Source organism: Piliocolobus tephrosceles, chromosome 8 (genome assembly GCF_002776525.5).
Source record: "Piliocolobus tephrosceles isolate RC106 chromosome 8, ASM277652v3, whole genome shotgun sequence".
NCBI classification, from domain to species: domain Eukaryota; kingdom Metazoa; phylum Chordata; class Mammalia; order Primates; family Cercopithecidae; genus Piliocolobus; species Piliocolobus tephrosceles.
This window is the reverse complement of record NC_045441.1, coordinates 26643259-26657933: the sequence shown is the minus strand read 5'-3', so window position 1 is coordinate 26657933 and position 14675 is coordinate 26643259. Positions and strand designations below refer to the sequence as shown.

At 40.1% G+C, this 14675-nt stretch overlaps 1 protein-coding gene across 1 annotated transcript in view; it reads right to left on the bottom strand.

Moving 5' to 3' along the window:
• Window positions 1-2290: 2290 nt before the first annotated feature.
• EPDR1 (ependymin related 1) overlaps window positions 2291-14675 on the bottom strand; it is a 31815-nt gene continuing 19430 nt past the window's right edge. The window contains exons 2-3 of the mRNA XM_023192781.1: window positions 5149-5357; window positions 2291-4037 (exon numbers count right to left, since the gene is read on the bottom strand). Coding sequence (XP_023048549.1) covers window positions 3841-4037; window positions 5149-5357 — 406 coding nt within the window. The 3' untranslated portion in view covers window positions 2291-3840. The remainder of the gene's footprint in view (window positions 4038-5148; window positions 5358-14675) is intronic.

Here is a 14675-nt window from a genome sequence, read left to right as displayed (position 1 = left end):
CTTTAATTATGAAATAAATATTGAAAATATGTGTTCATTTTTGCTCTAATGAAGACAATATAAATTTTAAAATTAGGATACCATAAAGGTAAGCACCACTATCCCTGAATAAACCATACAACAAATTATAGGCCCAGTATTTTTTCTACACATGTAGTTGAGCTAATAATTCTGTTTTAAAACAAATAAAAATATGTTCTAACCCTTTATTATCCTAGCATAATTCCTAAAAGAGATGATTGTTGATATCAGAATATCCATAAATAAAGTTAAATTTGTCTCTTTAAGAGGTGTTCACCTACAAAGCCTTTAAATATCACCAATTATTCACAAGTCTTTGGCTGATGAGGTTCATTCTGTCATTCAGTAGGAATTATTTTGACTCAACAGGAATGAAAAGGATGACATTTCTGCATTTGAGGTGCTTTCTGTGGATGGAGAAAGACAAGACCCACATCAGTGGAAAAATGTGAAAACACCCTATGTGCTGCAAGTGGATATATATGCAAAGTGATTTGAAATAACACAGGGAACATTGAGAAAATGAAGATGTTTGTTTGTTTGTTTGTTTGTTTAAGGGTCTCACTCTGTTGCCCAGGCTGGAGTGCAGTGGTGCAATCTTGGCTCACTGCAATATCCACCTCCTGGGGTCAAGCGATTCTCCCAGCTCAGCCTCCTGAGTAGCTGGGACTACAGAGAAAGTGTATTTGGTAAAGGAAACCCAGCAAGAGGTGAGTGTTTTGTTTTCAAATGATGTCAGATTTAACTTGGTGGGAAATCATAAGTAGTTAATTGAAAAATTTCCCAAAGACGTAAAATTATTGGCCTTCATTAAATATTCAAAGAATTTTAAAATGTGTCCTGATTTTAGGACTCTCGATTAGCAAAGCTTATGGTAAGAAACTCATCCTGATGACAGAAAAACTGGGGACAGAAAGGTCGGGCCTCCTTGACTCCACATGGTCCCTGAGAGAGAGGGAGTGATGGCTCTATCGTACAGCTGGGCCTTCAGGGTGGCAGAGTTGAAAGCAGGTGTATGTTGAGCATACCCTAGGGCTTGCCTGGACCTGGCAATTTGGAAGTGGCATGGCTTCCTTGGGAGAGGTGAAAGTAAATTGTTCCAATGCAGCATAAAGGCTCAGAGACACATGAGGTGGGGTATCCACAAAGTGGTACCCAGCCCTGGCTCAGACCACTATCAGTGATACCACCTCTGCAGATGAGTGAGGCACTGGGATACTGCACTTCATTAATAGGTACAAGTCCATACCCTGTTTAATAGCCCTCTTCGTTGTGACTCTGGTGGCCACTAGAAAGTTTTTACATAAGATTGCAGAGTAAGGAAACCCTCCTGCCACCAGGAGGTGACCCAGCCATTACTTCTCAAGCCCTTCAGGCATTTAGGTAAAGAAGAAATTGTCCCAAGGAGTGAGGCTGGAAAGAATCAGAGGCCTGATGAAAAAGGGTGTGTTCACCATGCTATGGGGTCTCCACTTTACTTGTAAGCAGTGAAGAACCACAGAGGCAGGGCGCCATCAGATCAGATTTGACCAGATGTCAAATCCTTCTGAACTTTTTACTCCTTTCTGTGAAGTGGCTTAATAACTAAAACAGGCCAACTGTAAAACAAAAGGGTACCCACTATGCATGGGCCTCCATAAAATAAAAGGAGCTTCCTTCTCTCTCTGAGTAATGTTGTGGCCTGCAATGGGCAAAGACAAAGTCCTAGGGCTAAGGGGAGATGTGCAGCTTGGAGAGGAGAGGAGAGGATCATTCTGTGGTTGGGGAGACAGGAAGTGGGGCAAACATGGTCACAAAGGCGTTAGCAGGCTGGGTCAGCTGGAATGCAGCTGCGAAACTCTTCCCTGTCTGTGCGGTTCAGAGGCCTGCATGTCCAAACTTCACAATCCTCTGGGACCCCAGGAACCTGCATGGACACTGGAGGGAGCACGTGCTTAGTACTGGCTTGTGATTGACTGATGAAGTGAATGAATGAATGAACACAGGATGGCTTCCAGAAAAAAAAAAAGACCAGGGCGAGGACAGAGGGTGTGAAGATCCTGCAAAGGCCAATGATGTTTAGAGCCCAGAGCTGGGTGGTGGCTGAGGGAGTGGAGAAGAGGCAGGAGTTTTAAGAGCTATTTTGATGGGACTCAGGAATATTGACTGCCAGTGAGGACTGAGGGAGACAAATAGGTCAAAAATGACTTGAAGCTTCTGGCCTTGGCAACTGGACACTGGAGTTTAGGGAAGGTAAAAGGAGAGCAGGCTTTTGAGAGAGGATAACAAATTTGATTTTGATCACATGAAGCACTTTATTTATTAGAGCATTGTTTTAACTCCCTTATAACCAAGATTATCCATATTTATTACAAAAGCAACAATATCAAAGAATACTTCAAAATGCAATTAAATTTGTTTAATATAGATAAACTGTGAGTAATAAGATTGTTTTCATCATAATATAGGTGTCACACATTTCTCCTGGTAACTACAAAAGATAAAAGGGCAGATAAAACACAACAGTAGAATAACCTAGAATAGTAAATTTTATTACTGGAAGTCTCTCCTAGCGATGGACAAACTCAACCACATTTAACACATAAGGAAACCAGGGACAAGAGAGGCTGGCATTCTTCACTCTACAAATACTTAGGGCACTGACCATGTGCCAGGCACTTGCTTGGTGCTAGGGATATAAAAGTAAACATACAAGGTACCCGTACCCAAGGAGCTCACAGCCAAGATAATGGATGACAATGTCCTGAAAGCAGAAATTATCACACAGCTTAATAATTATTGTGAGAAATGCATGCTCAGGATGCAAGGTGCAACTCATCCAGGCTTGGGAGCAGCTCTTGTGAATGAGCTGACACGGAAGGAGATGCAGAAGTCAGACAGAGAGGTTATGAAGCAGCGTTCTAGGAAGGCCAAAGTGAGGGCAAGCCCAGTGCATTTAATGACCAAAGGAGTGAAAGTACAAGGGAACTCTAGTCCCGGGTTTAGGAGACAATAGTTTCCTGATCCCCAGTTCAGTGCTATTTTAGAATAGTGCCTGTGTATTGACAAGTCTGTGAAGATTCAGCACATACATCAATACTCTTGCATAGAAAAAAAAAAAGAAGCTTACATGGCTTGCACTTTACCAGTGTAGATATTAGGATTCTCTAAACTGTCTTGCTTAAGATGTTTCCTTAGAGGAATAATTACTTCCTATTTTAGCTTTTCATTTCCTTCCAAATGTTTATATCAATTGGGTCATGCCATACAATTCTTCAGTCTGGAGGGGATTTAAGGTATCATTTTTTTGGCAACCAAGGGAGTGCAGGGGCAGGGTGGAGTAGGGCTCAGTGGGAGCAATGCCCACCCTGGTGCAGCAATACAGGGGGCATTCTCTGCAGGGAACTTAAGAATTAATCATAAAATTGACCAAAATCACTCTGCCTTTTATTATCACCACCAATTCTGAATAATGTCAACAATAAATACTTGCTGCCAAGACAAACTTCTCTTACTGACCCCTCCCTATTTGCATGGCACTGCATTGTGTATATACCTGTGCATGTACAAAATCAGCCCTGAACAGGCATTAGAAATACCCAAAGTGTCCATATTAGCCACAGTTAGCTCATATGGCCACACCCTCGCCTTTCAATTTTCTTCTGTTAACATAGCTTGAGTAGTCAAAATCAGACATATCAAAACCCCACATCAATGTGCATCTTCCTGAAATTATATTTCTCTCCAATTAGCACTCTCATCTTGACTAGTCTCATATCTATCTCCAGCTGGGACCACAGGGGGCTGACATCTGATGCTGCCACTTCCCTATGCGCAGGTTCACCAGGAGCAGTCTTCGCTCATCTTCTCCGGTTGGGCTATCTGGCACGTGCTTGGAGGGATAAACACCGAGGGGTCTTTAATACCCAGCTGGATGTCAAAAAACCGCGTGGACAATATCACACTGTAGTTTTTGGTAAAGGTTTCCTGGACAGGATAGCAATCTTTGACTGTATAGATGCCAATCCAGGTTTCATCTATAAGAGGAAAAAAGTTGACTTTTGAATAAAGAAGACAGGCAAGAAGTTCATATTTTTTCTTGTGATGGCAAAATGTACATAAGATAAAATTTACCGTTTGACCATTTTTAAGTATTTGGTGACCTTGAGTACATTCACATTTGTTGAACAACCATCAGCACCATCCATCTACAGAACTTTTTTTCATCTTCCCAAACTGAAACTCTGTCTCTGTTAAACACTAAATTTCCATTCCTCTTCTCCCAGCTCTTGAAACTCACCACTCAATTTTCTGTCTCTATGAATTTGACGATTCTACATACCTCGTGTAAGTGGGATTGTTCTGTATTTATCATTTTCTGCCTGCATTGTTTCTCTTAACATTATATCCTCAAGGTTTACTCAGGTTGTAGCATGTGCTGTTGTTTCCTTTCTTTTTAAGGCTGAATAATATTCTGTTGTATGAATATACCACATTTTGTTTATCCATTTATCTGTTGATGAACATTTGGGTTTCCACCTTTTGGCAATTGTGAATAATGCTGCTGTGAACATGGGTGTACAAATATATATATATGGAGTTGCTGGGTCATATGGCAGTTTTATCCTTAAATTTTTGAGAAATCACCATACCGTGTCCCACAGCATGAATGCCTGTGTGGTTAAAGCTGTCTTGGGATAGGCATATATCAGCAGAAGGGCAGAGAATGGCTTCACATAAAAGCAGGCTGGTTTGCACACTCAGCATGGTGGGAGTAGATCTGAACCCTGCAACTGTAGGAAGTGGGAGAAAGAAAAGGAGGCACCTGATTCAAATGTGTGCCTTAGGCAGATGCCTTCCATGTCACAGACCTCCAGGTGACCATAAAATGTCAAAATCAAGGCTAAGTTCACAAGAGTCAAAGTGGCAGAGAGGTGCAGGTGGCACTAGAAGGCTGAGGTGTTTCAAATATGAAGCTTAGATCCTATTGCCACGTAGTGAGCAAAGTAACGTGCAGACCTAAGTGGAGGCTTTAAAAAAATTTTGATTAAGCGGATGTTTCCCTAAAAACTACCTTCCTTAGAGAACTTAAACCTTCTTCCCCATCATGCATCCTGAATACAATGCTTAGATCCTTTGAACGCTTACAGGATCTAGCTGACTTTCTGTCCGACCACTCCTGGACCATGATCTGCTCCTGGGGCCCCCCGATGGAGTACTGGTCTTCAAAGGTGGAGTTCTGAGGAATGTCAAGAGGGTCCCAGGGCTCTGTCAGGGTCATCTTCGAGCACTGCTTGGTGGCTTGCTCAATCTGAAACATCACTCCATCCTTATACAGCAAAATATATTCAAATAATCTGAAACACAGATGGAAAGAAATAGTTTGGGACTTCATGTTACAATCATCGTGTGTTTTAACAGCACAACACCTTTGATAGATATTACTTTTAAAATAGAAAGAAATTACTTGCTTGGCAATCACTTAACATTTATAAACACTAGACGCATGAAACAACCTGCATATGAAATAATTAGAATTCAGAGGTCAGGCTGAACATCATGGCTAATCCCTGTAATCCCAGCACTTTGGGAGGCCGAGGAGGGAGTATGATTTGAGCCCAGGAGTTTGAGACCAGCCTGGGCAACACAGTGAGACCCCTGTCTCTAGAAAAAAATTTTAAAAATTAGCCAGACATGGCAGTGCACAGCTGTAGTCCAAGCCACTTGGGAGGTTGAGGTAAGAGGATCACTTGCACCTGGGAGGTCAAAGCTGCAGCGAGCCATGATCATGCCACAGCACTACATACGTCCTGGGTGAGATCCTGTCCACCATCAAAAAAAAAAAAAAAAAAAAAAAAATAGAGGTCAAAAGCGTATATTCACTGGACAAATTTTGACCAAGGACCTAGTGTATGCCACACCTTGTACTTAGCATTACAAACATGGGGAAGATGTGGCCCTGGCTGAACAGCTGGTTTGTGAATTTTTGTTTACCTACAGGGACACAGAAGGACTTGACTCTTGTTTGGTGCAGTTTCTCTTGCAGCACTCAATCAAGGAATTATGGGGGTTATACTGAATGTAGGAAAAGAACACACTGAGGACTGGATGGACCGCGTGCCTGTGCCTCACTGCCTCCACTGCCGAGCAGTCATGAGTAAGGGGCTTGGATGCACATAGCTGATCCAGCACAGGCACAGCCCACATACCCTGCAGGGGCTGAGATGAGCAAGGACAAAAGCCGAGGCAACCCCAGAGCAAATGACTCCCTCAGCTGAATTTCTCTCCACGCTCTCGGCCTCCTCCCATGACTACCTGCTCAACCTTCCTGGGGAGTGACAGGGAGATATTCAGAGGCTGAGCCCAGCAGTCACCAGCCATGCCGTATCGGCATCAGTCCTGTATCTTTCTTAAAGTTGAGCCATCTTGGTGTTGGGGGAAGCCTGCTATGTTTCTATGCATTTCACTGTCAATCCAAAACTCAGGCCACAGCTGCTGGTCAAGCAAAGTGTGTCCTGCGGCCGTGACCTCAGAAAGTGAAATCTGCAACACTTGAGGGCTGAAGAGCCTAGAGAGGTGACTTTTCGTCAGCAAATAAAAATAGTCTACAAATTATCTGTGGTTTATGAGACCCAATGCACTAGAGGAGCCTTCAGGGAGGACGTGTGCTCTCTATCCCAAACCTCAGCTTAAAAATTGTTTTCTTCAGAAAAAAATGTTAGAAAGGGTTACTGTCTTTATAGTCAAAACACAGTCATGCATCACTTCATGATAAGCTTATGTTCTGAGAAATGTATCATTAGGTCATTTCATCATTGCACAACATCACAGAGTGAGGTTACACAAACCTGGATGGTACAGCCTACTACACACCAGGGCTACGCGATATGGCCTACTGCTCCCACGGTCCAAACCTGTACTGCATGCGACTGCACTAAATACTGGAGGCAACTGTAACACAATGGTAAGGATTTGTGTATCTAAACATAGAAAAGGTGCAACAAAATTATGGGATAAAAGATAAAAAATGGTACGCATGTATAGGGTACTTGGCATGAATGGAGCTTACAGGACTCGAAGTTGCTCTGGGTAGGTGAGTGAGTGAGTGAGTAGTGAAAGAATGTGAAGGCCTAGGACATTACTATACACTACTGTATGTTTTATAAACATTGTATACTTAGGTTACACTAAATTTATAAAAAATATTTTCGTTTCTTCAATAATACATTAATTTTAGCTTCCTGTAACTTTTTAACTTCATATAGGTTTTGATTTTTTAACTCTCTGACTCTTTTGTAGTAAGACAGCTTAAAACACACATTGCACAGCTATATAAAAATATTTTCTTTCTTTTTTTTTGAGACGGAGTCTCGCTCTGTCGCCAGGGCTGGAGTGCAGTGGCCGGATCTCAGTTCACTGCAAGCTCCGCCTCCTGGGTTCCCGCCATTCTCCTGCCTCAGCCTCCGGAGTAGCTGGGACTACAGGCGCCCGCCACCTCGCCCGGCTAGATATTTTTGTATTTTTTGGTAGAGACGGGGTTTCACCGTGTTAGCCAGGATGGTCTCGATCTCCTGACCTTGTGATCCGCCCATCTCGGCCTCCCAAAGTGCTGGGATTACAGGCTTGAGCCACCGCGCCCGGCCAAAATATTTTCTTTCTTTACGTCCTTATTCAATATGCTTCTTTCTATTTTAAAATTTACTGTATTTTTAAAAAAACTTTTGTGTTAAAAATTAAGACACAAACACAGATATTAGCCAGGCCTACACAAGGTCAGGATCATCAGTATCACCCTCTTTCACTTCCACACCTTGTCCCCTGGAAGGCCTTCAGGGCCAGTAACATGCATGGAGCTGTCACCTCCTATGATAACAATGTTTTCTTCTGGATACTCCTGAAGGACCTGCCTGAGGCAGTTTCACAGTTATCTTTTATGTAAGTGAGAGCACATTCTAAAATAGTGATAAAAGTATAATATAGTAATTACATACATGTGGCCAAAAAACATATGAAAAAAAGCTCAAAATCACTGATCATTAGAGAAATACACATCAAAACCACAAAAAGATACCATCTCATGCCAGTCAAAATGACTATTACTAAAAAATCAAAAAACAACAGATGCTGGTGAGGTTGTGGAGAAAAAGGAACACTTTTACACTATTGATGGGAGTATAAATTAATTCAACCATTGTGGAAGACAGTGTGGCAATTCCTCAAAGACCTAGAACCAGAAATACCATCAACCCAGCAATCCCATTACTGTGTATATACCCCAAGGAATATATATCATTCTATTCTAAAGACACATGCATGCCTATGTTCACTGCAGCACTATTCATAATAGCAAAAGACATGGAATCAACCTAAATGCCATCAATGATAGACTGAAAATGTGGATAAAGAAAATGTGGTACATATACACCATGGAATACTATGCAGCTATAAAAAGGAACAAGATCATGTCCTTTGCAGGGACACAGGTGGAGTTGGAAGCCATTATCCTCAGCAAATTAATGCAGAAACAGAAAAGCAAATACCGCATGTTCTCACTTATAAGTGGGAGCTGAATGATGAGAACAAATGGACACATGAGGGGAGCAACACACACTGGGGCTTGTTGGTAGAGCCTGGGGAAGCGAGAGCATCAAGAAGAATAGCTAATGGATGCTGGGTTCAGTACCTAGGTGATGGGATGATCTGTGCAGCAAAACACCATGGCACACGTTCACTTGTGTAACAAATCTGCACATCCTGCACATGTACCCCTGACTTAGAGTAAAAGTTGAAGAAAAAAAGCATAATATAGTAATTACTTATATGCTAGAATTGTATACAACTGGCAGCACAGTAGGTTTGTTTACACCACTATAACCCCAGACATGTGAGTAATGCATTGCGCTACCACATACTATGGCTATGAGGTCCCTAGGCAATAGAAGTTTTCAGCTCCATTGTAATCTCAAGGGACCACCATTGTATATGTGATCCTCCATTGACTGACACATCATTATGAAGCACATCAATGTATTATTAGTAGCCGTATGCTTCAGATTTCTATGAGATAGTATGGAAATATAAACATGACATCATTTTACACATTTATATCTATCTTGTTTATTTCAGAAAATATTTGAAATGGCTTATGAGGGTAAAAATAACCCAGATACATACCTTTAGAAGTGAGAATGAATATAGAAAGAAATATAAGTGTGCATTTTATGAGATATTGCTCAAAAATGGAGCTAATTTTTTATAATATGCAGGCAGGGTCAACATAACACTGTTAGCCCTTTGAAAAAGTTTGGAGTTGTATTGTCACTGTCTTCTCCTAACCAGCTAAATCGCTGGCACAGCAGAGCCTAAGCACTGGCTGAAGAAACACAGCAACATTAACCCAACTCTTAGAGCATTGTTCATTTGTAAATAAATATGGGAATTGTTGTACATACACAAATCCTGTTCTGTGATACTTTTAATGACAAGTGGGCCACCCAAAATTGTCTTCATTGTTCTCCTCACCACCAGCAATATCTTGTGCTTTCCCCAGTGCTAGGCATCTGGGCTAGAAAGGCATTCCTAGCTTTTGTTGATATCCCTGTTGTGTGCTTCTCAGATTGCAATGATTGTTCCCTGGAGAGTATGCAGCCATGTGCAGGAGAGGGGGTTTCCTTCTTGAGATCATCGCCATCACTCTCCAAATCCACAGGATCACAGAAGTGTCATTAATATAGTTTGACTGTGTCCCCACCTAAATCTCATCTCGAATTGTAGCTCCAATAATTCTCATGTGTCATGGGCGGGACCTGGGGGGAAGTAATTGAATCATGGGGGCGGGTCTTACCCATGCTTTTCTCCTGGTAGTGAATAAGTCTCACGAGGTCTGATGGTTTTATAAATGGGAATTCCCCTGCATAAGCTCTCTCTTGCCTGCCACCATGTAAGAAGTCCCTTTGCTCTTCCTTCATCTTCTGCCACTGTGAATCCATTAAACCTCTTTCCTTTATAAATTACCCAGTCTCAGGTATGTCTTTATTAGCAGCAGGAAAACAGACTAATACAGTCATCCTGGCCTCATATTTGTCATACATGTCATTCTAGCCTCATATTTGCCTCCCTCACCAGAGTTTACTAGACAGAAATGAGACAATGAGATTCTTTCCTCTTGACCTGTGTCATTGCGACCGAGGTCTAATAGTCAGCCTCTTGTGTGACTGGACATATCACATGTAAACTTAGAAGCTGAGGGAGGCTATTTTCCAAAATGCAAATGGAATAGGATTAAAGAATGAAGCAGAGAGAAGCACTAGCAAACTGGGATTCCAACAGTTGTTCATTTCCTGGATGCCCTTTTTTCCTGAGATGCTTGGAGCAGCCCCACTTACAGAGTTACAATAAGCTTCCTTTGTTCTAATAAACTTTCCTTCTTTTTTTGGCTTGCAGTTTTTTATGCTACTCAGTTCTATCATTTCTGATAGAATCGAGGACTCCAGCACTCCATGGAGAACCCCAGGGAGCAGCTGCCAGCACAGCTGTGCTGGGAAAGGCCCAGCATGGCCCTGTGTGCCACCTAGGGCCACAGATGCCTGGTCAGTCACCTGCAACAGAAGGGCAGGGGACAGCAGGGAGGGAATATCACAGCTTCACTCTTTCCCTGAGGCCAGCTTTGCCCACATACAGAAGTAAAATTTATTTTTAAAATGAAAATTCTAGACCCGGAACAATCACTACAAAATGTTAACGTTTGTTAAATCTGGGTGGTCTGAACACAAGTGTTCGTTTTGGTATTCTCTGTACTTTTCTATGTTTTCAAAATATTTACTTTTTTAAAAAGTAGACATCATCTGATATTGAGGTTATGTTGACTGTACCTTAAATTAAACTGAAAATAATAAATTAATGGAAAACAAAACAGAACTATATAATTCATTTGTTTTCAAAATCCCATGTGGATATAAATGCTAGTACTGCTTTATGATAAATTTTAGAAAACATTTAATGATACTGTAATGGCATGTATGTTTATGTGAACATATTAACAGTTAGGACATAAGTCTCTCCATCACAAATAGAATACAGGGCCTGTGGCCTGACAGGGACCAAAGGTCAAAATGCCTCTGCATCAGCCACAGTTGAGATGAGTAATCAGAGTGGGGATGCTGTACGGGAATAACCCGTGGACCCAAGGGATTAACAGACTTTGAGAGGAACTGGATTCATGGAGGAGAGATCAAAGCCTGGCTCTGTCACAGAGGCAATTGTGAGATGAGAGGCACCAACGCCCCCGCTGGGGCACAGTCAAGCAAGGTGAGATGCTGGAACTGATGTTCAGGACAGGGAGGCCGACCAGCCCAGGTCAACAACAGCAGGCAAACTTCGCCTCCTTCCTGGCGAGGCACCAAGCAAAGCACAGTTCACTGGGAGGGGCAGGCGAGTTCCCACAAAGGCCCTGCTGCTGCTGAGCCTCAGCTGTGAGCAAGGTCAGGTTGGCTAGGCCCTGCCAAAGGGTCAGAAGGCCAAGCTCTCCACAGCAACCGCAACACACAGGACAGGACAGCAGCCTGTTTTGCTTCTCACCATATGGGACAAAGGATTTTTGCTGCTTTTAATAAAATTCTTAGGTTACATTGACAATTTCCATTGTTTCCTGCAAATCCATTTCCCTAAAAGTAGGCTCTTGAATTACCATGTTTTCTGAAACACTCAAAATCTGGGGAAGTTTTCTTGCTTTAAAAATAGTTTTTTTTTAGTAAAATGGATTCATGATCAACATTAAAAAATGAAAACAATATAGGAATGGAAAGGGAAGCAAAAATTGCCCAGAAACTCTAATTTACAGAAATAACAACTCTGTACATGTGTCTGGACATACATTCTTCTAAATATATTTTTATGTACATATTAATTTTTATATCTAATTTTTAATGTTTTAATTATGGCAAGATGCACATGACAAAAATGTACCATCTTAGCCATTTTTAAGTGTACAATTCAGTAATGTTAAATATATTCACATTGTGGTACATCAGTCTCCAGAATTCTTGCAAAATTGAAACTCCATATCCATTAAACAATAATAACCCATTCCTCCCTCTCCCCAACTCCTGGCAACCACCATTCTATGAGTTTGGCCACTCTACATAGCTCATGTAAGTGGAATCACACAGTATTTGTTCTTTTCAGTTAATATAATATCTTCAAAGTTTATCTGCGCTGGAGCATGTGTTGGCATTTCCTTCCTTTTTAAGGCTGAATAACATCCCACTGTATGTATACACCATATTTTATTTATCTATTCATCCACTGATGGATTCCTAGGTGTTTCCTAATTTGGGCTACTGTGAAAAATGCTGTTATAAACATAGGTGTACAAACATTGCATTGATTTTTCAATATGTATTCTACTCATTTTATGCAAATGAGTACCTATTTATTTATTTGTTTTCTAACCATGCATTTTAAATTCAACAATTTGCCCTTGTTAATCTTTTAAGTGAAAAGATAAATCTAATTTTTCTAATTTTTATCATAAAATATTTTAAATATGCAGAACAGTTGAAGAACTAGTATAATGACCACTTTTATATCTGCCTCCTAGGCTCAACAATTCTCTACATTTTACTGTATTTTTTCTATTTTTCTAAGTATTTCCTTAAAACAAGAGCTTCTGCCACAAGGTCCCAATAGGATTGTATCTTAGAAATAAAAATTCATTCCCTGATATCTGCTCCATATTCAAGTGGTGCCCCAAATACATCTTAAAGTTGGTTTTTCAAATCAGAGTCCAATTAAAGTTCAAGCATTATATTTGGTTATGTCTCTATCAAAAATCTGGAGCAGTACTCCTACCTTTTTACTTTCCAACATGACATTGACTCTTTGAAGAGTAGGTTTGCAGATATTCCACATTGTGGGGTTTTTTGGCAATTTCCTCATGGTGTCATTTAAATTGCTCTTTGAGCTTTTGCCATTCTTATGAAATGGATATGAAGTCTAAAGGCTCTTTTTTATTTGAGTTCCAAGATATTTGTAAACAACATGTCATTGGTGAGGTTGTACACTTCGGACTTTATCATATCTGAAGACAGGTGATGTACCTTCCCACTATTAATGCTGCTAACTTTGATCACCAAGTTATATGGTAACTCCAGATATCTGTTATAAAAGTGTTTCCTTTTGTAATTGGCAAGTAATTGATGAGTGACACTTTGTGATGTTGGAAATATTGTATTACCCAATAATTATCACCTAATGGTTTTAGGTAAAACCATTTCCCGAATCAAGTATTTCACTGGGAGTTGGGATCATAGTACCAATTGTATAGTAAATGACATCCATCTATCTTAATCTACTGAGTACCACACTGGACTCGTGGATTTGTTATTTATTCAATGTAGGACAAATAATTAAAGTCATTATTCCTTTTGATGCTAAAATTTGCCCAAGTTTGGTCAGAGGGAGCTCCTTCAAGTTGGTGTATATATCTTCTGACATAATCCTATTGGTCTCTGAGTGCTTCCTGATATTCTATGACACAAGGTGGCACAGACTAACCTTGAACTTTCCCTGCCCCAGATCTGAAATCAGGCATTTCTCCAAAAAACTCTAATTACCTTTAGTGGGGAAACAACTTAGAAACTGACATCAGGGCACTAGATATGCTCATTGCCATTGAGATGTCATTGCTTTGAATGCTTTTCAGTGGTCAGAGTTTCCAATTAAAAAAAAAACAAACTCATGAATTCATATAGATATTTTCCATTTAAATTAACATTACAGGTTTTTCCCCCTATTTTTTGTATTTATATATCTTTTCTCTTAAAATCAAAATCATGCTTCCTAAAAACATTAACAAAAACATTTATTTGCTTTATTCTATAATTTTGAAATAATAATAACTTCAAAACTATTATAAATAATAAAATTGCCAAGTGAAGTTTAAGATTTCATTGTAGTTCTTCTTTTCCTTAGAATATAATTCCCTAGTATCGAGAGTCAGTATTGAGTCAAAAATTTACTTAGAATAAGACTATTCTCTGTGTGGTTATATTTCCAGATTGATAGATCATTAGGTTCCTTTGTTTTAGTTTGTTCCCAATTCAGGGACTTCACACGTTTCCTCTCTGACTTTATTATTTAAATATGTAAAAATTTTCATTTTTCAAAACTCAAAATGACAGAAAATGGTACATTGAGGCAAGTTCCTCTTCCATCCCTATCTCTTCTTCCCCACTCCTCATGCTCCTTACAGATAACACTTTTCAACTGCTTCTATTTTGTTTTTCCTGCATGTCTGTCAAAAAATAAGCAAATACATATGTGAATTATTATTTTCTCCTCTTCTTTACAGAAAGAGTAGCATGCTATATAGACCTTTTTGCATCTTGCTTTCTCCATTCCCTACTAATGCCTAGAGACTATCCGCATTTTTTTATGGCCATATAAATTTACTGTGAGCTAATATCATTATTTATTTAGCCAGTCTTCTACCAATAAACATTGAGTTGTTTCTATTCCTTTGATATTAACAAAAATAATGACCTTGTGTTATGCTGTTTTCCAGTTGTATGTTTAGGGTAAATTATTAGATGTGGAATTACCAGGTCAAAAGGTAAAAGTATTTGTGGTTTTGTTAAATATTACCAGATTTCTCTCCACAGGATTGTACTATTTTG